Source organism: Tupaia chinensis, unplaced genomic scaffold (genome assembly GCF_000334495.1).
Source record: "Tupaia chinensis unplaced genomic scaffold, TupChi_1.0 Scaffold144378_1, whole genome shotgun sequence".
NCBI classification, from domain to species: Eukaryota; Metazoa; Chordata; class Mammalia; order Scandentia; family Tupaiidae; genus Tupaia; species Tupaia belangeri.
Window position 1 is genome coordinate 1,908,930 of NW_006204238.1, and position 24,404 is coordinate 1,933,333.

Below are 24,404 nucleotides of genomic sequence, written 5' to 3' on the forward strand. Positions count from 1 at the left end.
TCTATGTATACAGTCATGTCATCTGCAAATAGAGTTTCACCTCTTCTTCTCCTATTCGGGTGCCTTTCATTTTTTTCTTCTTTTCTGATTGCGTTGGCTAAGACTTCAGTACTGTATTAAGGAGTGGAGAAAGTGGGCATCCTTGTCTTGTTCCCATTTTTAGTGGGAAAGCTTTTAGCTTTTCTCCATTCAGGATGATGTTTGCTATGGGTTTTTCATAGATGGCTTTTATTGTGCTGAGAAATGGCCCTTCTATGCCGATTTTGCTGAGTCTTGATCATGAAGGGTCGTTGTATCTTATCAAATGCTTTTTCTGCATCAATTGATATGACCATATGGTTTTATCTTTATTCCTGTTAATATGATGATCAACTGGACTGGGGAGAAATGTTCACACACTGAAATGTTCACTTTGTAAGCTAAACAATGTGAGCGAATGTATATTAAAAAATAAATAAAAAATAATAAAGTTAAAATAATTCTTTAAAAATTAAAAAAAAGATACTATCTACTGTATTACCCTTTGTTTTCCATGATAAGAACCCACAGTTGAAACTTTTTTTCAGACTTTGATGCAAAGAGAATGTTGTTGTTCTATGGATAATATAAATCCTTAATTATATTCTTGACTTTTTCTTGGTCATAGAAAGCTCAGAAACACACTAAACATCTTCATCTTTCTTTGATATTAGTGTAGGAACTACAACATGAATTCACGTGTACTAATTCTCCTAAATGCCAATTTAATTTTTTTTTAACTATATACTTTTAACTTTCTTTGCTGTTGTTTTTACCCTAGGGCTGGTGTGCTCGCCTGAGAGAGACAGAGAGACAGAAAGTGAGAAATCATCCCTGAGGTGCGGGCCATGCGGTAATTCCTTCTTCTCCATTACCTTCTTAGGATTTTGAGCACGTGCACATACATGCATTCACACGCACCTACCCTCATTTTCCAGCCAACAGGCCTAGGACTTGAACTGTGGTCAGCCATGTGGGAATCCAGCACCTCAACCACCACACTACCTGCTGGCCCTAACCTTCTTTTTGACCTTACTATTATAATGCACATAATTCTGCATGTAGACAAACTTTGTTTTCAAGTAATATTAGGTATAAATTAAATCAATAAAATAGGTAAACTGTCATCTCCTCCAGCAAATTACACCACTAATCCTGCTTTATCATTCTTCTCCTAACTGCCCTCTGCTCACCTGGTTCCTTTTTTCTCTCTTCTTCTTAACAAGTCCCGCTAGTGGTGTATTGATTTTATTTATCCTTTCAAAGAACCAGCTTTTACTTTCATTTATTTTCTGTATATTACGTTTATTTTCTATTTCATTTATTTCTGCTTGGATCTTTATCATTTCTTTTCTCCTGGAGTTTTCTGGATTTTTTTGTTGTTGCTTTCCAATTCTCTGAGGCATGATGTTAGGTGATCCATTAGCCTTCTTTCCGGAGAGGTTGTCTTCCTCTTATGTGCACTAATTGCTATGAACTTCCCTCTTACGACTGCTTTAGCAGTGTCCCAAAGGTTATGGAAACTTGTGTCCTCATTGTCATTGGCTTCCATGAATTTTTATTTATTTATTTATTTGAGAGGTCTTTGTTATAGGGCACGTGCACTTGCCAGACAGAGACAGACAGAGAGAAAGAAAGCAAGTAATCAAGCCCCCCGGGGGGATGGCCACGCTGCAATCCCTTCTCCTCCATTCTCCTTGCAGGATCTTGGGCACACACGCACACGCACCCGTTGTGAGTTTTAATCCACCGGGTCCGTGACGCGAACTGCAGTCAACTACATGGGAGTCAAGCGACATAGCCATTACATTAACTGCTGGTCCCACATGAATCTTTTGATTTCAGTCTTTATTTCTTCGGTAGTAGTGGAGTCATTCAGGAGTAGGTTATTTAGTTTCCATGTATTTGGGTATTTTTGAGGATTTCTCTTGAAATTAAAATCAAGTTTAATTCCATCATGGTCGGAGATGATGCTGGATATAGTTTCTATGCCTCTGAATCTGTAGAGGCTTGCTTTGTGTCCTATGATGTGGTCAGTCTTCGAGAAGGTTCCATGTCGGGGTGAGAAAAAACTATATCTTGTCATTTTTGGGTGGAAAGTTCTATAGATGTCTGTTAAGTCCAATTGATTTATGGTATCGTTTAGATCCTTTATCTCTTTATCTATTTTTTGTCTAGATGATCTGTCCAGAGAGGATAATGCAGTGTTGAGATCTCTAACAATTAGTGTGTTGCAGTCTATCTCCCCTTTCAGATCTAACAGTCTTTCCTTCACATATTTGGGTGCTCCTTGTTAGGAGAATAGATATTTATAAGCGTTCTACGTTCTTGATCTATAAAGCCTTTTACTACAATATAGTGCCCTTCTTTGTCTCTTCAAACAGTTTTTGTTTTAAGCCTATTTTGTCAGAAATCAGTATCGCAACTCCAGCTCCTTTTTAGTTCCCATTTGCATGGAAAACCTTTTCTAACCCTTCACTTTCAGTCTATGTATGTCTTTTCTCCTTGAGGTGGGTTTCCTGTAGGCAACAGATAGAGGGTTTCTTTTTTTTTTTTTTTTTTCCATTCAGCCAGTCTGTGTCTCTTGATTGGAGAATTTAATCCATTAACATTCAATATTATTAGAGCTAGCCTGGTGCTGGCAAATTCTTTCAGGTTTCGTTTGAGAAGATTTTAATCTTTTTTTCCCATATGAAGGATAATCTTGCAGGATATAATAGTCTTGGTTGAAATTGTTTCTCTCTTAAAACTTTCAATACGTCTTCCCATTCTTTCCTTGCTTGCATTGTTTCCTTTGAGAGGTCCAGTGTTAGCCTGATGGGATGGCCTTTGTAAGTCACTTCTCGTTCCTTTCTTGCCAGTTTTAGTATCATGTCTTTATCTGTGGTCTTAGACAGCCTGGCTAAGATGTGCCTTAGGGGAGATCTTCTGGGGTTGATTCTCTTTGGGGTCCTTTGTTTTACTTGGGTCTGGATGGTTGAGTGCCTTTCTAGACTTGGGGAAATTTTCTTCCAGGATTTTGTGGGAATAGATTTTCCATGCCCTTATTAGTTTCTCCACCTTCTGGGATGCCTATTGTTCTGATGTTTGGACGCCTTATGGAATCTAGTATTTCTCGTGTATTATCCTCGTGTTTTTTTGTTATTTTGTCTATCTTCTTGGTGGTTTTTTCTAGGTCAGAGGTTTTATCTTCATAATCAGAGATTTGATCTTCAGCATGGTCTAATCGACTTTTAATACTTTCAAGGGAGTTTTTGATTTCCTCTGTTACAGACTTGACCCCTAATAGCTCCATCTGATTCTTTCTCAGGGTGTCCATTTCTTCTTTCATATCGTGAAAGGACTTCCTAATCTCCTAAAGTTCGTTGTCTCTTTTCTGTTCCATTTCATAGAATTTGTTCACCATAAATGTTATAAATTCTTTGTCTGACATTTTGGTAATGTCAGATTTTAGGAGAGATGAAGGGGAGTTATTCTGTTCCTTTGATGGAGACATATTTCCTGGTTTATTCAGACCTGAGGCTCTTCTTCTACGAAAGATGTACTCACTTCTAAGTACCTCTTAAGAGAATGTTTCACTGACTAGGAGTGTGTTTCCCTTTTGCTGTGAATTGACGTCTGCTGAAGTCTCTGTCTTGTTGTTTTTAGTAATGTGGTCTCAAAAAAGATAATGTATTCAGTTGTCTGAAGAGCAGTATCTCCTTTGTCACAGCTGGTTCAGTACAAGGGAGAATCCTATAGAACCTTATATTACTAGAAAATTTCAGATCTTTAATTCTAGTCCTTGCTAGTCCCCCTGGCAAGGTGGAACATGAGAAAGAGAAGAAAATATAAGGAAAAAGAAAAGAGTGCAGAGGGGAATAAAGAAAAAGTCACACGCCGTGCTAATGCACAGCGCACTATTTCGCCAGATGCTTTCAGATGGACCTAGCAGGTGGCTGCTACAGCAAAAGGGGCAGTCTGTGGGGAGAAGAAGAGGAAGAAATTAACAAAAGAATGGAGGAGAGTGAAGGGAAAAAAATGGAGAAACTGCCTACTTGCCTATGGGTCTGAGTGGGTCCTGGACTAGGGAGTCCGGAAGTGAGGCGGTGGGGGCAGTTTTGCCCTTGCCTCATTGACCCTTACTGCCCAGATGCCGTCAGATCCATTTTGTTTCTAATATCTTGCCATAGAGAAGCTTTGAGTTTTAATGAAAACACAATTTGATTATCAGTCTTGTTCATGCTTTCTCTGATTTAATAGGGTTTCTTTACCATTGTCAAATTTTATTTTTTTCTAAAATTCTTACTTTGTTGCTTTTCATATTTAGAGTAGATGAATATTCTTGTATAATTCGTACAGTTAAGTCATTAGTCTACTTGACTTATTTTTATATACGGGGTATAGTAGAAATTTAAAAATGTGAGAAATATGGATGAGTTCTTCTACAATCAGAGTGAAGAGAACTTTTTTTTTAAGGATGATTCAAAATCTAAATGAGATAAAGAAAATATTAGTAATTTGTAGCTTTTGCCTCTCATAATCAAAGATTTTAAAACAAATGTCAGTTTATTATCTCAGCAATAAGTATTAAGTCATCCCTCCTCTTTCAGTTTATAATTAAACCCTTTGTTTGTATCATATGATTCCTCTATAAACTTGTGTGCCTTATCCCTGTGTTTATTTGCCCTAGGGCACATGTGCTCACTGAGGAGAGAGAGACACAGAGAAAGTGAGAAATCACCCGCAGGGTGGTGACCATGCCACAGTCTCCTCTTCTCCATTCTGTCAGGATTTGGGGCCTGCACACACACACACACACACACACACACACCCACACACACACACACACAGTGTGATTTTTAAGTTACTGGGTCCAGGACTCAAACTGAGGTCAGCCATGTGGGATTGCTCACCCCAAATGCTCACCCCTACCACACTTTTTTTTTTCTTTTTTTGGAGAGGATTTTTTGCCATAGGGCACGTGCACTCGCCAGAGAAACAGAGACAGAGAGACAAAAAGCGAGAAATCACTCCCCAGAGAGGATGGCCACGCCGCAATCCCTTCTCCTCTTGGGATCTTGGGCACGCATGCACACGCACCTGGCATGAGTTTATGCCATCGGGTCCGAGACTCACTGCGGTCGACTACATGGAAGTTCAGCGACATAGCCATTACGCTAACTGCTGGTCCCTACCACATTCTTAATTGTTCTTATCGTACTGTAAATCTTAATGTGTCTGGTAAGACAAATCTTCCTTCACTTATTCTTTAAAGTTACTTTGGTTCACTTGGGGTTTTGTTCATTTTTGTCTTATATATTATTCCTATTAGTGATGATTTTATTTGTAGAAATTCAGTTTGAAAAAACAAACTAAATTTTGTTTCTGCATTTTATTCAAATAATCGTGACCTTTTTTCAGATCCTTTTTTTCTCATTCAAAACATGTTTTGTTTGTTTTATTATCTCACTTCTAACCGTGTTACTTCTGCTTAACATACAGAAAATTTGTTCCTTTGTGTAATTTTTTTTTATTATTACAACATTATCTTTAACTGTCTGTCTTGAACTTTTTATTCAAAAATTATTTCTAATTTAATGAAAAGATACGAAAGTAAGAATAGGGCAAAGAATATTCATCACCCCTTTACCCAGATGTACTTTTTGTTAAGAGTTAGCTCAGTTTGCTTTATCATTTGTGCTCTTTCCACACATAATTTTTCTTCTCCTAAATATTTTGTAACACAGATTGTGGCCCGTTTGTTGACTCCCTTCATTATTATTTTTCTATTTTTTAATGTTGTTTTTCTTCACGAAAACCATTTGATGCTTAAATTGTAGAAACCTCTATTTAAAATGGTTTGTGTTTGCTTCTGCCATTTGCCACAGGGCCATCACTAATTTGGAATAAGTTTTTATTTTCTGTGTAAGGGGTTATTCTTCATGTGAGTGGTAGAAATTTGAGGTGCAGGCTCATAGTTACAAATTTTGGGGGGACCAGTTTTCACATAGTGCTCCAACCCTATTTCCAACCCAGGCAGACAGTTTTTTGGTTTTTTTCTGATCCATCTTTTGCTTGAACATTAGCCCACTGAGGGTCCCAGGTTTGGGCAAGGTGAAGTGAACATGGAGCACAGATTCCATATTCTGTTTTCCAGAATATGGGCTCAAGGACTTGCTTCCTGACTATCTGTGGGTTTTAAAACTCTACCCCCTAGGTTACTGAGACCAACATCGTCTCTTGGCCTCCTGGCTTCAGCACTACAGTAGTTTATGTGCGGTTTCCAGTTTCTTTTTCATTTGTGACTTGACTTTCTTATGTGAGCTCATTCATTCATTAAAAAATATTGTCTTGGGACCGGCAGATAGTGTGGTAGTTAAGGCGCTGGACTCCCACTGGTCAGATTTTTAAAGAACTTAAAATAAGTTAATAATTCTTTTTAAAAAATAATAAAAATTTATTGTCTGTCTTGGTGCCAGCAGATGGTATAGCAGTTATGTCACTGGATTCCCACATGGTTGACTGTGGTTCGTGTCCCAGACCTGGTGTCTTCAAAATCATGCCGGGTCCATGTGCATTTGTGCCCAAGATCCAGGGAGGAGAATGGAGGAAAAGGGATTTCAGCATGGCCATTTCCCCCTGGGGGGGGTTGATTTCTCACTTTCCTTTTTACTGTCTGTCTCTCCAGCTAGCGCACAAGGCAAAAACCTTTCAGGAAAACAAAAAAGTTTGTCTTATCTGTTACCTCAGATATTTGTAGCAGGAAGATTTTGTCAGAATCAGATGTCAAAATCTCACCAACTGTGGAAGCTAGAGTTAGTTTTGTAGAGACTGCCAGTCTTGGAAAATCATGATCTTTACTCATCTAATGTAATTAAAATATCCTTTCAAAATTTGAAGTGGCTTCTATTTATAACAAACTAATTTTAGTGCTCATCTAGTACAGTAGATTCTATGCATTTGGAGCTGGGTCCTACATGGCCAAAAGTTCAAATCGCATCCCCAGCGGCTTGAGAAATGCTCCAGGCACAAGTGCATGTGTGTCCAGAATCCTGACAGGATGGAGAAATGGTGGAAAAAAGATTGTGGTCTGTCTCCCGCTGCAGGGTTTCTCTCTTTTTCTGTCCCTCTCTTTTCCTGTCCTTCTGCCTCCTCTGTCTGGTGAGCACACATGCCCTGGAAAATTTTAAAACAAAAAATAAGAAAAATAGAATCGAATTTCATGTGTTCAGATGGCACAGTCTTACTGCTCTGGGAGGCCCACCCACATGGAAAGGTTTCACGTTCACCTCTGAACACACCAGGGGTGTGGTGTGCCTGTGATCCAGGGCTGGCCAAGGCTAGGGGTAGATTGTGGCATGAAGACCCTATTGGGGATGCCTGTCTCCTTCCTGGTGATTCTTGCTCATGGAAGAAAGAAATCAATAAACTTACACACACACATACCTAATTTTCAGGTAGCTGGTTTATTTGTTTTGGCTTTTTACAGATTTTTGCAATAGGGGGTATGTGCTCACCAGAGAGACAGAGAGCAAGAAATCACCCCCTAGTGGGGATGGCCATGCCACAATCCGTTTTCCATTCTCCTCTCTGGATTTTGGACATGTACTCAGTATGACTTTTAAGCTGCTAAGTCCGAGACTCAAAAGTATAGCCAACAATGTGGGAGTCTAGCAGTGTAACCATTACACCATCTGCCAGTCCCAAAGTAGTTGGTTTTAATAGACAGTGATCCATTCAGAGATAGACTCCACACAGATCTACTAATCTTAAAAGCCCAGGATATTAGGTTATCGGGAAAATCATGTCATAGTTTTCTGTTTTTCTCTGCAAAAATATGTCATGATTTTCCTGATGGACCCAATAGCTGGCAGGTGGAGAACTATTATATGACCTTGGAAGACCCAACTTAGGGAAAGTTGATGGAACTAAAACATTTGCTAGGTAGCTGCCTTTCCCCTATTTCTCATGGAAGGAAAGAAGAGAACCTCATCAGTAATTGAGAAATGTGAACTAGTTACTGTTACCTGCCAGCCAGGTGGTTTGTTTGCCTCCTTGTGGAGGAGCGATGGCTGATCTAGAAGCCAGGCATATTTGATTAAAATCCCTCCTTGTTGAATATGGTAGAGTATTTTTCCAGAATAGTCATATAATCAATAGTTTGTCTTATGGAAAGGAGACACTGTAAACAGCTTACACATTAGCTATGGAATGCACTCTGTTATATTACAGAGACTGACTTTCAGGTTACAATTTGAGGAACATTCTATGAGGGGACTACAAAAAGTTCATGGAAAATAGAACTAGTACAAGTTTATTTTGGTGCAAAAAGCTTTGAAATCCATACTTTTTTTTATAATGTTCATTTTCCATGAACTTTATTTTTAAAACTTTGTATATAATTACTTTAAGATCTATGTGCATGCAGGGGGCAAAAGCAAACCAATTTGGATACAAGTTTTATAAAAGCTATTTCTTTATGGAATCGGGAGTTCATTGCTAGTTAATCATTAGAACTACCTAAATGAAAAGTCATAGTACCAAAAAGAATGTTTAGGGGTAACTGATCATTTCATGTCTTTTTTCTCCCAGCATTTAATTTTGTTTTCCTTTTGTTGTCTTAATAGATTACCAAGAGAAATATCAAGAATTACTTGAAAGAGAGGACTTTTTTCCAGATTATGAAGAAAATGGAACAGATTTATCAGGGGCTGGTGATCCGTAAGTTCTCTTTAGTTTCTTTCTTTTGTGGCCAATTTATATCAATATATTAGATTAGAAAAATAGATTATGAAGGGATGGCATTTTGATTTAATGGTGTTATAGCTCATTATATGGTAGTTCTTATATACTAAAAAGGCACCAAGGGGTGTGGTCATGCTTTAGTCTATTCTCCATTTTTCCATCCTGTCAGGATTTGGGGGCCCGTGCATACATGCTTATTAGCATGTTTTCATGCTGCAGGGTCAGGATTTAAACTGTAGTCTGCCATATAGGATCCAACTCCCTCAAACACCAGGCTATGCGGCTGGCCCATAAGTATATTTGGCCCAAACATTGTAGCACTTGCTTAGACACTAATGTTCAGCAAGCTGAGCCCTCATGGTGGGAGGCCTGGGTTCGATTCTGGCTTACCTTAAGAGGCCAGGGATGGTGGCCCTAGCTGTAGTCTCTCTAGGGAGGCTTAGGCAAAAGGATTGTGAAATGAGGCCTTGTTTAAAACAGCACACACGCCATCAAAAGAAAAGATTCTACACATACTGGGTTGTTGGAAATGTCATGCCTATTTTTTCTGTGAAAATGCATTATGATTTTTTCAACGACCTAATAGATTTTTTCATCTATAAAATAGGAATAGTAATACCTCTCCTTGAGTTTGAAGGCTAAATAAGAATACATAAAAAAAAAAAAAAAAATACTTGATGATACTGTGACATATAATAAAAGGCATAAATCTTAGCTATTAAAAGATAAAAGGAGCCAGTAGGTGGCATGGTGGTTAAGGAACTGGATTTTCCCACATAGCTGAGTGTGGTTCAAGTCCTGGACCCAGAGACTTGAAAATCATACCAGCCAGGTGCCTGTGCCCATGTATCCAAAATCCTGGGAAGAGAATGGAGGAGAAGGGACTGCAGCATGGCCATCCTCCCGGGAGTGGGGGGTGATTTCACACTTTCCCTCTCTCTAGCCAGAAACATGCCTTATGGAAAAAGTTAAATAATAATAATTGATCAGTTAAAAGTAAAAACAGATTATATATAAAAATGTTTGGACTGATAAGAAAATATAAATTATAGGCTATTCTCATATCTGTTTCTTCATGTGCTACTATTTGTAATTAAATACACTTTTAATATATTACTGACCATCAGGTGTACCATACTTTGTTACGGCAGGGTCAGTAACTCAGGACATTTAGTCCCAGGCTTGTTAGCAATTGCACATATCTGGACAGGGTACTTAGGTCCCTTCCCTCCTAAGTAGGCGATACAGTAGAATAAATTCTGTCTTTGACTTCAGTTTTCTCATATCCTATCTCTCATGTGTTGTAGGTTTAAAAAAAAAAAAGGTGAACCACCTTTATCCTAGTGACAGTATAACTGTGGGTCAGTTTAAGGTGTAGAAATGTAGTTGTTTCCATAATTTTATATAGTATTTTAATAGTAAAAACATAGAGTGGTATTAGGACCCAAGCAGAATTGAGAAGTTTCAGTCCTGTGATTGGAGATACCACTGGAAGTCAGAGTTCTTGTCATCGATACTCCATTTACCCCCAATGTTTTGTTTGGCAAGAAGTATATTCTCTTGCCCTAGTATTGGAAATGGGGAAGAAACTGCAAAAAAACTCACCAGCAAGTAGTAAAATTGGGAAGATAGTTTTGTCACACTTGCAGGTGGCAGGAACTTGGGGGGATGAGGGAGCATGTAGACAGCATCATGTCGTAAAGGAAAAGCATAGAAAAGGGAAAAGATTGGGAATCGGAACAAATTCTGACACTGCTCCTTGCTTAGCCCAAATTTAAACTGTTTATTTAATCTCCCAGAGTTTTTTATTTAATCTCTACATGAAGATGGTAGTAGTACCCATCATTTTTAAATGGTTATGGAAATTCAGTAAAAATGTATAAATTGATCTTCATTGGCACTTTAAGCCCTACCCCCCATACTTAACAGTGGAAAGCCTTACTTTCGACCATTTTAAACACACTACTAATGGGAGAAAATGTGGGACATGTAAGTAAATGCAAATATGACTAAATTGTCATTGCAGGAATTATAGCACAAATAAAGCTTTTGGAAACTAAGTAGATAAAACCAAAAGAAGACTAATACCCTGAGGTTAAGTAGATATAAAATATTAATGCATCAGTAGAAGTGAGTGGCATATCTGAAGTTATGTTCTAGTTGCAGTGTAACTGTGTATTGATAAGATAAATATGATATTGATATCAACCTTGAACTCCAAAGTTTATATGTTAAACCTTTCATTGAACTTTTAGGCTACAGAATTTAATATATGTCTAAAAATGTAGCAAGATCTTAATTAGCTTCAGATACAAGGGACTCAGAATCAGGATAAAATTTCACTTGTCAAAATAAGCATTTGGGCTCAGCTACACTTGTGCACACAGCTAAGATGCTGTGCTCTGCCACATGGGAAGCCTACGTTCAGTTTACAGCTCACCATAAAGGCTGGGCATGGTAGCAAATGCCTGTACTCCCAGCTTCAGGAGGCTGAGACAGGAGGTTCACAAGCTCAAGGCCAACCTGGGCAACATAGGGACATTCTCTCAGAAGAACCAGGCATGATGGCTTCACTTGTGGTCCTACCTGGGAGGCTGAAGTAGGAGGATTCCAACACTTAATTTTTTTTTTTTTTTTTTTTAAGTATTTGGTTGGCTGAAGACCACAGCTTACATAATTCTAAAGTTAGGCTTGTGTTCTCTATCTCAGTCTAGGAAAGTTATATTACACATATTTCATGACTTAGCATCTTAGACATTTTCTGAACTGAGAAACCTTAAACTTATTAATCATCTTTTACTTCTTTTACAGATACTTGGATGATATTGATGATGAGATGGATCCAGAGATAGAAGAAGCTTATGAAAAGTTTTGTTTGGAATCAGAGCGTAAGCGAAAACAGTAAAGTTAAATTTCAGTATATCAGATTTTATAAAACAGTTTAGGTATGGTGATTTAGCAGAACACAGGAAAGCAAGAAAATATGTCACACTTTTAACAAATGAAGGATGTTGAGTTTTGTTACTAATGTATGCAACTTTAATTTTGTTTAACACTATCTGCCAAAATAAACTTTATTCCCTATAACTTAAAATGTGTATATATATATAATAGTTTATTATGTACAGTTAATTCCACTGTTTTGGCTGCAATAAAATCAATTTTGAAATAAATGAAATGTTGAAAGTGAATTTTGCTAGTTGGTTAGATGCTTATTCTTTAAATTTTGCCTTTTTTTTTTTTTTTGAGGGAAGAAGTCTTAGCCTTGAAATATTACTGCAAAAATATAGCAAACTTTTTAGATATGAGTATTATAGCTTTCAATTTAGTTTGACATTTAGTATCTCAATGAATTGAGCTTCAAATATTCAAATATAAATCATAATCATGAAAATCTTCAGCACTGATGTCTTGGATCATTAAGTAATTTACATATGCAGATGCTGTTTGATACTAAGGGCTTTAAAAATGTCATTAATAAAAAAAGGCTTGACAACCAAGGCCTTTCACTGAGGATCTATCCCAGTTCTAGGCCTGTGTTTTTTCACCTGACTAACTTCATTAATCTAAGGCCTAGAACATTATTCTGCTTTATTTATATGGCTTTTTCATTTTTATTCTATAGCATGAGTTGCATTGACTTTTTTACTAGAGAATTTTACTAGATATTTGTCATTCAGGTACTCATCTGCTTTATAATGGATACACCTTGAGGATCACTTTTCTAATACTTTTACTATAATATGGTACCACCTCAACCCTCCTTAGGTAATCTTTTTACCTGATGTCAAATCTTTTCCAACTAACTAAAAGTAAAACTTATGTACAAAAGGATTGCTTGTAAATATGCATGTAAATAGTTCTGTTAATAACCCACTGTTCTACATTTGGTACATCTGTGTCTGCTAATACAGTTAGCTTTCTCACTTTTCTGCTTGTTTGTTTAGTCTGAATTAAAATTAGACTTTGAAAATAAAACTTAAATAGTTTTGTTTCCTCTAAGTTTTATACCTTATACCTCTAAGTGGAATTCTGATATTTTAAAGAATTTGCTGGTGAACTTGTTTATGTGGCATAATAAATTTTACTTAAAACTTCAAAGTCATAGAAATCACACTAGGATAGAAGATATTCTATGCAATGCCTATTGACTAAGAGCTCAGTTTAATATCAAGTCTACATGGAAAACTAGCAAATACAAAACATTAAAGCTTTTAGGTTGCTTTTATAAAAGGGCAATATGAGGATTCTTCAAAAAAGTTTGTGGAAAATGGAATTAAAGTATGAGTTTGATGCAAAAATTGAAATCCATGCATAGTTTTTTTGGTAATACACATTTTCCACAAACTTTATAAAGACTCTTTGTACTTTAAACTTCTAGCAGTTGTTTTGTAACCATCCAGTATTTGTTTACTAGTTTATTGTTGCCAACTACCGCCATACTCTGAGGAGCTGTCAACAGGATCATTTTATGTTCTAGATATTACTGCTGCTTTAAAAAACCACCCAAACTTAGTGTCTTAAAAGTCATTTTATTATTCTGCCTCAGGAACTTGGACAGGGCACAAAAGGTAATAGTTTTCTCTATTCCATGGTCTGAGGCCTCAGCTGGGAAAACTAAGGGGATAGTAACTCAAACTGTTGGGGGCTGTAATGATCAGGAGTGTCTTCTCCGTGACTGTTGACTGGACTGAGATGACTAGAACTGTTGACCAGAACCATCTACAGTTGGCTTGCCCATGTGGCATGGACATCTCATGGCATGTTGGCTCGATTCTAAGAGAGGGCATTCCAAAAGAACAGAAAGAAGCCACATTCAGAAGGTGTGGAACATTATTTCTACTCATCTGCTTTATAATGGATACACCTTGAGGATCACTTTTCTAATACTTTTACTATAATATGGTACCACCTCAACCCTCCTTAGGTAATCTTTTTACCTGATGTCAAATCTTTTCCAACTAACTAAAAGTAAAACTTATGTACAAAAGGATTGCTTGTAAATATGCATGTAAATAGTTCTGTTAATAACCCACTGTTCTACATTTGGTACATCTGTGTCTGCTAATACAGTTAGCTTTCTCACTTTTCTGCTTGTTTGTTTAGTCTGAATTAAAATTAGACTTTGAAAATAAAACTTAAATAGTTTTGTTTCCTCTAAGTTTTATACCTTATACCTCTAAGTGGAATTCTGATATTTTAAAGAATTTGCTGGTGAACTTGTTTATGTGGCATAATAAATTTTACTTAAAACTTCAAAGTCATAGAAATCACACTAGGATAGAAGATATTCTATGCAATGCCTATTGACTAAGAGCTCAGTTTAATATCAAGTCTACATGGAAAACTAGCAAATACAAAACATTAAAGCTTTTAGGTTGCTTTTATAAAAGGGCAATATGAGGATTCTTCAAAAAAGTTTGTGGAAAATGGAATTAAAGTATGAGTTTGATGCAAAAATTGAAATCCATGCATAGTTTTTTTGGTAATACACATTTTCCACAAACTTTATAAAGACTCTTTGTACTTTAAACTTCTAGCAGTTGTTTTGTAACCATCCAGTATTTGTTTACTAGTTTATTGTTGCCAACTACCGCCATACTCTGAGGAGCTGTCAACAGGATCATTTTATGTTCTAGATATTACTGCTGCTTTAAAAAACCACCCAAACTTAGTGTCTTAAAAGTCATTTTATTATTCTGCCTCAGGAACTTGGACAGGGCACAAAAGGTAATAGTTTTCTCTATTCCATGGTCTGAGGCCTCAGCTGGGAAAACTAAGGGGATAGTAACTCAAACTGTTGGGGGCTGTAATGATCAGGAGTGTCTTCTCCGTGACTGTTGACTGGACTGAGATGACTAGAACTGTTGACCAGAACCATCTACAGTTGGCTTGCCCATGTGGCATGGACATCTCATGGCATGTTGGCTCGATTCTAAGAGAGGGCATTCCAAAAGAACAGAAAGAAGCCACATTCAGAAGGTGTGGAACATTATTTCCACTACATTTTCTTGGTTCCAAGCAAGTCATTAAAGCCCTATCAGATAGGAGGACATTAAGAAACATGTAGACATGTTTTTTTTTTTGTTTGTTTGTTTTTGAGAGGTTTTTGCTATAGGGCTCATGCACTCTCCAGAAAGAGACAGACAGCGATAGAAAGTGAGAAATCACCCCCCAAGGGGGATGGCCACGCCGCAATTCCTTCTCCATTCTCCTCTTGGGATCTTGGGCATGCATGCACATGCACCCATCATGAGTTTAAGCCACCAGGTCCGGGACTCGAACCACGTTCGACTTACACAGGAGTCCAGTGACATAGCCATTACACTAACTGCTAGTCCCCATGTAGACATGTTTTAAAACTGCAGCAGTACGTAATGAAAGGAACTGGCCCTGTGCCCCAATCACTGACCTTTAGGATTGCCTTAGCCTCAACAGAATCGTGTCAATAAGCCTTTCGTAGGGATTATTAGCTAAGTCACCAATCAGCAAGGACATAAACTTGCCAGTAAATGCCAAAGTCTTATGTTCTGACAACAAAACACAAAAACTGGTCTTAACTTAGCAGTCATGTCATCAATTCAGATGCTGTCTTTATATTCTTGATGCCAGTCAGACTACCAGGAACACATTTATACCTGAATGTTAAGTTTATTCTTGCAGTGAGAGAGTATACACACCTTGGGGAAACTGTAGTATGTCATTCTTAGGGTCTTAGAACCTATGAGTTGGACCTGTGGCACAGCAACTATGTACTGCTCATGAGAAGTCACATCCCATGATGCAACTGGTTTGAATCCCCGACATGGTCAATCTGAAACACACTAGGCATGTGTGTGTCCAAGAGTCGACAGGCTAGAAGACTGAAGGAAGGGGACTGCAGTGTGATAAGACTCTGTGGAAGGTGCTGGATTCTTCGCTAAATAAAGAGGTTTTGTTGTTGTTGTTGGCTAGAGGGCACATGTGCTTCCTGGAGAGAGAGAAGGAAAAGTGAGAAAGCTCCACCCCATGAGGGATGGTCACGCCATAATCATTTCTACATTTTTCTTTTGGAATTTTGGGCATGTATGCACATGTACCTGGTGGGTTTTTGAAGCTGCAGAGTCCAGGACTTGAACCTTGTTGCTGGCCATGTGGGATCCAGCTACCTTAACCATCATGCTGCTAGCTGACCAGAATTTCTTTTTTAAATCTGTAATAGTATTTGGGCTCTGGTTAGGTAATTTAGGGGATGGTCTAAGACACTAGAGGTCAGAAAGCAAGGGTATGTGTTTCTGTAATTAGGTATGTCATAGGACAGGTGAGTATGGGTTAAGTTGTACTTGTTTCTTTAAAGTTTTATTCATGATAGCATATGTGTGTTCACAAGAGAGAAAAGTACCCCTTATGGGGTCTTATTCCACAGTCCCCTTCACCACTTTCTAGTATGACAGGATCTTGGATCTAAACTGGGGATCTGAACCCAAGGTTGCTCATGTGGCTTCCACCACTACTGCTGACTGTGCCACCAGGCCAGGTCAAGTTGTACTTGTTGTAGGAAAAAAAGTCACAGCAAAAGAGGATATTTGGTATGAGAGTGAAAACCTAAGCAGGACCAAAAGTTAACTCAGACTGAAGAAGAAGGCAGTTCTATTAGGTTGGGAGTACAGACACTAATAAAGCCAGCTACAAAGTTAACAGGAAACATTTTTTTAAGGCCATAAATTAGCTATAAAATGCCATCGTGACTCCCACCTTGTGCAATCACTGCTATGTTACCAATGTTGCCCCCAGACTTGCTTCTGCCTATTACTGGGTTACTGTGACTAAACTGCCCTTGCCTCATGATAGCACCTGGACCCCTAGTTAATCCCCACTTGTAATCCTCCTGCAAAAACAACATCCAACCCAGGACTGATTCCTTTCCTTTAAAGCTTCCTCAGAATCCATCAGCAGAAACCTAAACCTTACTAAAAATGGTGCTCTCCTCCCTCTTGTAGAGTGTACCATCTTTTGGTTTTTCTGGAGAGTGCTCTCTCACTTACAAACCTATAAATGTCAGATGACAACTTGAGGCTGATAGTCTTCTGTTGATTAGACTTGAGCAGATGTAAATAATCCCAGTTCAGGCATGCTGTTGCCCTATTGTGTCCGCCTGGCAAAGCACCAACCTTGAATAGCATAACACTGTTTCTGCAGCTGGTAGGTTTGTGTCACTATGGCCTCTTCCGCCACTATATACAATTGTTCTCTGTAGTCACCAATGACCTCTACGTCGCTGAATTCAGTAGATGCTTCATTCTTTTAAGCTTGTCCTCTGGCAGTATGTAATACTGTCAAGTTGCACCAAAATTGAAAACCTTTAGGTATCTAGGACACAACTTGCTTCTGTCTATATTCCTCCTCAATGTCTTTAGGACCTTCTCTACCTAATCTCTAAGTTTTGGTGGTCTTTAAAGCTCAGTTCTCCTCTCCTGTCACAATATTCTTCAACTATTTCATCCCCTCTTATAGCTTCAGCTAGAGGCCATCTGCCAATGACCTCCAGATCTATTTATGTCTCCTGATTCCAGGCCACTAACTTGCCATTTCTGAGATAGACTTAGAAAGTTGGGAACCAGCAGTTAGCGTAATGGCTATGTCACTGGACTCCCACATAGTCGACCGCGGTTCACATCCCGGACTCGGTGGCTTAAAACTCACGCCGGGCACGTGTGCGTGCGTGCCCAAGATCCCAAGAGGAGAATGGAGGAGAAGGGATTGTGGCGTGACCATCCACCCTGGGGGGCGATTTCTTGCTTTCTATCTCTATGCCTCTGTCTGGAGAGCGCATGCACCCTATAGCGAAAAAATAAATCTCAAAAAAAAGTTGTCATGTTCTTAAATTTGCTCTTCCTCTTACATCCCCCTCTACCTCTTACATCCCACCTACCCACTTGCTCCCACCAGAAACCCTGTCATTTTTTTCATCTGCTGCCTTCTCAACCTCCAGGTTCAACTACCACCAAGAATGGAGTTGATATCCTAAATATTTCTTGGAGCTGTTCTTGCCATCCTTACTGCCCAGGTCCTGAGTCCAGTTGCCATCATCTCTTTTTTTCCAGAAGCCTTCTACTGGGGCTCTCCACATCTGTTCTTGCATCCTATAATCCATTTTCCACTCAGCAATTCCAAAAACCTTTCTAAAATACAAATATCATAAACTCACAGTAGTAAACAGAATTTCTATATAGGAGGTTAAGAGAGTGGAGGGCGGAAATGGGAGTGAAACAGTACCTAAATAAGCACTGTATAATACAAACTGATGTTACAGATTAATAAAAAAAATTTATCTAAGAATGTCTGTATTTATACTTTAAGATTTAGGTAAGATTGAGATCAATTTCCATATGAGCCTTTTTTTAAATAGAGGTGTACTTAGGGACTTAGGTTTCTACCAAGTCTTTGGTCTTGCCACTTTTGCTTAAAGCCCTTGTCATAAACTATTAGACCTCAATGAAGATGTTTTGTTTTGTTTAAAAAAAAAAAAATACTTGGCTGAAGATAGAGACTTCTTTTCTTAATTTTGTATCCAAACCTAATGATTTGGCCTGGCTTGAGACTTCTCTCCCCTTCAGGCCTTTCCTCCCTCTCATGCTTAAACCAATCTCACTTCTTTCAGCCCTTTTATAGGGGAAAGTCACCCTGGCTCAAGGGCCTTACCACAGGGTATTTAACCTCTGCTTGAAATGCTTCTCTCCCTGCTTTACCTGATCAACATCTACTTAAAATCCAGGTTTCAGTAGAAATACTTTTCACCCTATGCTAGTTCTGCTCACTATCTGTTCTCACAAGCACAAGGTAGTCTCTAGCCTCCATCCTCACCCCCAAAGAACTGGGGGGGCCCTTTTTCCCCCAGTGTGCCTGGCACAAGTAGACCCTCCACAAATATTTAACAGCAGTAAAATGGTAAACATATCTACTTGCCATTTTAGGGAATATAAAAAAAAAGATTCAATTTCTGATCCCAAATTAGTAAAAAGAGGTCTCGTTTTTAGCCAAGGTTTTTATTTTTTATTTTTAACAGCTTCATTGATGTACAGTGTAACTGCTGCCCAGATTCTTTGGCGTCGTTCCACTGAAGTATTCTCGTGGTTAGTTCTTGGCTGGGCAGGCAGAAAGCTGGTCCTCAAAGAACTGCACTACGACCGCGCACACCGCTTGCGTGACGTGTACCGGAAGTAAAGACCGAAGTGGGCGGAGCAGGTTTCCTACGAGGACCCACAGTCCTCCCCGCTTCCTGCCCCGCCCTTCGCAGGGAGAGCAGTGGGACGTGGCTCCCGGGGCGGTGGGGCGGGGTTTCCGGTCTCCCTCTCCAGAGAGAAAGCCGTTTCCTGAGGGCGCGGGAAGGTTTGAACCGCCGCTCTGCGTCTTGCGCGTTCTCTTCGTCGCAGCTCTAGTTGCTGCCGCGCTCTCACTGCCGAGTTGACAGGCAAGTGGCAGTATTTCTCGGCGACTAAAATCGTTTTCTTTCATCAAAAAGCATAATTTGGTTATTTCATATTCGAGAAACATCCCTGAAGTAGTCTGCAGGCGCAAACGCTGCGGCTTTGAGCATTCTGGAAAACAAGCTCTGGAGCGGGCGTTGACTGGCTTCATTTCCACAACTTTGCGCCTCGGACTTGCCCTGTGCATGTAAGACATTTGATTGTTGTTCTGGTGAGGCTTTTTCTGCAAGTAGGTGTCGCATTTTTAAATATGAGACTCCCATTGATGTCAAGAACAAACGTGTGGCTATTTGATTGTTAAACATCCTCTGAAATAATGTGCTGGGTGGTAGGAACGCAAACAGGAATCAAGTCGTAGAGATGAGGCTGGAAATGTAGGTTAGAGCTGGATTATGGTTTCCTAGGACATGCCAGGAACTTTCTATAGTGCACTGCTATGTGTGCTTGATTAGGTAAATAATCCAAAAGCAATTCCGCCTCAATAATACTGCTTGCTAAATAAATAAATAAACTTGGTCAAATATAGAGACCACTTCATGTCCCAATTTGAAATCAGAAGATACGTCTTTATGTGTTAGCATATTTTTTCCTGAGCAACTAGTCATCTGAAATGTGCATATACACACATGACTGTGAGACAAATGTGTTGCCCTTTATTGCTGTGACTATTTATTACCTTAAACAACTATGTAAACAAGTGATATAAAGAAGTTGGTGTGTAGGAGATCTGGCCTCTCCAGCCCCACCCCCCCAACCCCCATGTAGCGGAGTGGAGTAGAATCCTCCAGGTTTTTCAATTAAACGAATTATTTTTTTCAGGAAAAAAAAAAAGAAGTTGGTGTGGTCTGACTTGGGGAGTGTCACATGTGACAGCAATACTAGAGATTGGTTGGAAAGAGAAAAAACTGGAAAAAGATCTCAGATAGTTGGCAGGAAAAAAGATCTCAGATAGTTGGCAGGAGTGGAGGGGAGAGTTGAAGATGTGAAATAGAGAAGGAGAAACAGAAGGCCAGATTCGGGAGAGAAACTTCAAAAATCAATAGGACTATGTTATTGGAGTACGGAGAAAAAGAGAATGAGAGGTCAAATATTGCTGACAGTACTAACAGTGACTCAAGTTGCATATTCAAAAACAAGAATTTAAACATTCACTTATTATTTTAAAATTCAGTGATGAAAAAATTTGCCTAAAACTGTTTTAGATGCCAGAGACTCAATTGCAAATAAGAAAGGTAAGGTCCCTGCTCTGGTTGTGTTTATATCCTAGTGGGAGAAGATAAAAACCAGGATAGTAAGTGGAATAAGTTTTGATAATGATAGATGCTTTGAAGAAGAAAAGATGGAGTGAGATTTTTAAAAAATGATTGGTGGGGCTGGGCAGGTGGCATGGTAGTTAAGGTTCTGGACTTCTACATGGCTGATAGCAGGTGGAGTCCCAGCTTGGTGACTTGCTTTCTCACTTTCCCTTTCTCTTTGTCTCTCTGTGGTAAAATTAAATAATAAAAACAAATAATATGAAGTAAAATAAATCTTTTTAAAAAATTATCAAGATGGTTGGAAGCAACTTCAACTTAGCTGGTCAAGTTAAGCCTTTGCTAGAGTGACTGAACACCTTAATGACATGACACAGAATTAGTCATGTGTCAAGTCAAGGAAAGGACAAGTTAGGCCAAAAGAACATTGCAAAGATTCATAGATGGGAAAGAGCTTGTTTAAAGAACATTAAAAAGGCTCATGTGGCTAAAGTGTCCTAAACAAAGGCAAGAGAGTTAGGAGATGACATTTGGAGAGGTAGACAAGGCCCAGGGCCAGCTTGTGTGGCCTTTGCAGGCTCTGGTTAGGAATTTGGATTTTATTCTAAGTGCACATGGAGGGAATTGATGGGTTTTAAGCCAAGGAGTGATAGATCAGGTTTTTATTTTAAAAGATTCCTCAGAATACTGTATGTGGCCTGAACTTGAGAGACAATATAACAGTGAAAGTGAAATTGAGATATTACAGAAGTAATAATAGTGGGAATGGTGAAGTTCCATTTTAGTCATGTTGAGTTAGAGTTACCTGTTGGACAGGGACTTGGAAAGAGGTCTAGCAGATAGTTAGCTGAAAGCTCTGGAGTAAGGTAAAGTAGATTTAGAAGAGCTCTAAAGGAAGTAAATAATTAAAGTGTGAATCTCCTCAGGAGAGATCATGTGGTTATTTACTTACATCCTGATATCTACTACAAAAAATTATAGACTATGTTATATAGAGCTGATTACATACATTGAAAGGAGGCAAGTTTAAAAAATAATTTTTTTTAAGTTTTTTATGTTTTGCTATAGGGCATGTGTGCTTACTAGAGAGACACAGAGAAAGGGAAAGTGAGGGATGGCCATGCTGCAGTCCCTTCTCCATTCTCCTCACAGGATTTAGGGTGTGCACGCACACATGCCCATAGTGGTTTTTAAGCAGCCAGGTAGGTATAGGACTCAAACCAGTCGGCCATGTGGGAGTCCAGCATCTTAACCACCAGGCCGTCTGCTGGCCTCAAGATTTAAAACAAGTTTTAAGTGTTACATAAAAGCGACTCAAATTTACAGTAAAAAGAGAAAATGGCTAAAATCAAGTCTTAATTCTTGATTTAAGGGAGTGGTGAAGAAGAATGATTAAACTAAAAACAGAGGTAGAAATAGTGAGGAAAACCATGGTAGCATAACGTTGGAGTGAAGAGGCTGGAAAGAGAGAATGTGATACAGTAGAAGTTAGACAACATTGTCTCAGGTTAACCAGATTAAGAGGATGAAAACTGAAGTCACTGGGTGTATAGACGTTGATGACCATTGTTAAGCAACATCAACAGAGAGGTAGAGAAAAATCTGGATTGCACTGGATTGAAGATCCTTTGAAGATAAAAGAGAAAGTGGGCAATGGACAGATGCCACACTTGAGATGTTTTTTGATAGGAAATAGGGCTAAACTGGGGGAAGTGTTTATCTTCAAAGAGTTATTTTGTTCTGACAGAGTATAGAAGGGAAGTATAAACTTCAGTAGAAGTAATGCTACTTAAGTTATAAAGACAGTTATAACTTTGTGGACTACCTTCTCCTTCTAGATTATGTTTCTACATTAAAGTTCTAGGGGTTAACCAAAGCATTTTATTAAGGATGCTAGTTTCAAATCACTTAAATACAGTAGTAAGGTCACTTTTCCTCCAATAAAAGTAAATACAATGACAGTGTGTTTTGCTTATGTTCTTAGAGAATGCATCCATTTATTTCAATATAACTTTTTGTACATTAAGAGAACTATTTGTGCTGTTGTATTTCCTATTTCCTTCAGTCTTTGCCTTGGAAGGACATCTTAGCTTGTTATAGTAATGACGGCTGAAGTATGGATGGTACTTTATGAAGATGACTCAGTGCATGTACAATATGTTGATGGTTCCAGATTACAGCTTTCTCCTTGTGGCTCTGAATTCTTATTTGAAAAGTCACCTCCTATTTCAGCACATCCCTTAGAACAATCACAAAGAATTCGACAAAGAACACACTTTGTGATTAGCACCTACCGTGTAAGTAAAGAAGATTTTAAAAACTACTTTTTAAATTTACTATTTATTATTTCTTAAGTATTTTATTGAGAGATTTTTGCTATAGGGCATGTGTGCTTTCTGGAGAGTCAGAGAGACAGAAAGTGAGAAGTCACCCTCCTGGTGGATGGCCATGCCATCGTCCTTCTCCTCCATTTTTCTTTCAGGATTTTGGGCATGCATGCACACATGCCTGGCATGACTTTCAGGCCATTGTATCTAGGACTCAAACTACTTTGGCCACATGGGAGTCCAGTGTCTTAACCAGTATGCCACCTGCTGGCCCCAAACTACCCTTTTTAATATTCTTGAGGTGGGCTAGCAGATGAAAAGTAATTGGTATTTTATAAAAATAGAACTGCCAATGATCCAGCAATTTGACTACTAGGCATATCTCCAAAGGGAAGGAAATCAGTATGTCATAAAGGTATCTGTACCCCAATGTTTACTACAGCACTATTTATAATAGCCAATAAATGGAAGCAACCTAAGTATCTATAAACAAATAGATAAAATGTAGGTAAATACACAGTGGAATACTATGCAGCCATTATAAAGAGTACCTAGTGTTATAAAATAGAGTGGGGAGAATGTAATTACCTGACTTACTGAGGAGCTGGCAGGTGGTTTGGTGGTTAAGAACACTGTACTCTCACATGGCTGACTGCGGTTTGAGTCTTGGACCTGGCATCTTGCTTTCTCACTTTCTCTCTCTCTCTTTCTCTCTGGTTGAATTAAAAACAAATAATAAGTTAAATGAAATAATTCTTTTGAAAAAGTGACTTACTGTATATAATATAAACGGTTGAGATGATGGGTATACTAATTACTCAGATTTAACCATTAGTTGCATGGGACTAGCAGATGGTGTGATGGCTATGTCCCTGGACTCCCATGTTGTCGGTCACAGTTCGAGTCCTGGATGCAGCAGCTTAAAACTCATACCTGGTACATGCGTTAAGTGCCCAAAATTCCAAGAGGGAAATAGAGGAGAAGGGATTGTGGCGTGGCCATCCCCCCCAAGGGGTGATTTCTCATTTGCCGTCTGTCTTTTTGTCTTTCCAGCAAGTGCATGCACCCTCTAGCAAAAATCTCTTTCAATAAATAAATAAATAAATAAATAAAAATCACTCATTACACATTGTACTCACGTACTGAAACCACATTGTAATAATTATTAAACTAATAAAAATTATTTTAAAAATAATTGATATTCTGGATTACTGTCATTCTGAATTGATTTTCAAATTTTCATATACTTTTAAGATTATATTTTATATTTCTTTTTAAAGGAGCAACTACAGCGAGCCCTAGATTTTCGAAACTCTTCAGCTATTTATCCTTATTTATCTGAAAACATCATACCTTCTGAAAGAAAAAAGGTGACCTTTTATACTTCATTTTTGTAAGTAATGTTTGAGGATAGATATTAGGAACAGGTAGTCCAATGTTTAAATTCTTTTTATTTCAGGACATTTGAGAATAGATACAACATAGTATGCACAGACCTATATCCTTCAACAGAAGGTACATGATTTCATCTCCCTGCAATTTTCTTTGTATTCACAGATTATAATAGGGGCTTTTTCATTTCAGATGTCTCAAAATTAGAATATGTGACCATT

General features: G+C 38.5%; 2 protein-coding genes across 2 annotated transcripts in view; both read left to right on the forward strand.

Moving 5' to 3' along the window:
* The window catches only part of PAIP1 (poly(A) binding protein interacting protein 1), a gene marked incomplete at its 5' end in the record, with an annotated part of 35,129 nt that extends 23,193 nt beyond the window's left edge, over positions 1-11,936 (forward strand). The window contains 2 exon segments of the mRNA XM_006166942.2: positions 8,628-8,721; positions 11,557-11,936. Of these exon segments, the coding sequence (XP_006167004.2) occupies positions 8,628-8,721; positions 11,557-11,650 (188 nt within the window).
* Positions 11,937-19,110: 7,174 nt separating this feature from the next.
* CUNH5orf34 (chromosome unknown C5orf34 homolog) overlaps positions 19,111-24,404 on the forward strand; it is a 30,721-nt gene continuing 25,427 nt past the window's right edge. The window contains exons 1-3 of the mRNA XM_006166946.3: positions 19,111-19,398; positions 22,530-22,761; positions 24,072-24,161. Coding sequence (XP_006167008.1) covers positions 22,567-22,761; positions 24,072-24,161 — 285 coding nt within the window. The 5' untranslated portion in view covers positions 19,111-19,398; positions 22,530-22,566. The remainder of the gene's footprint in view (positions 19,399-22,529; positions 22,762-24,071; positions 24,162-24,404) is intronic.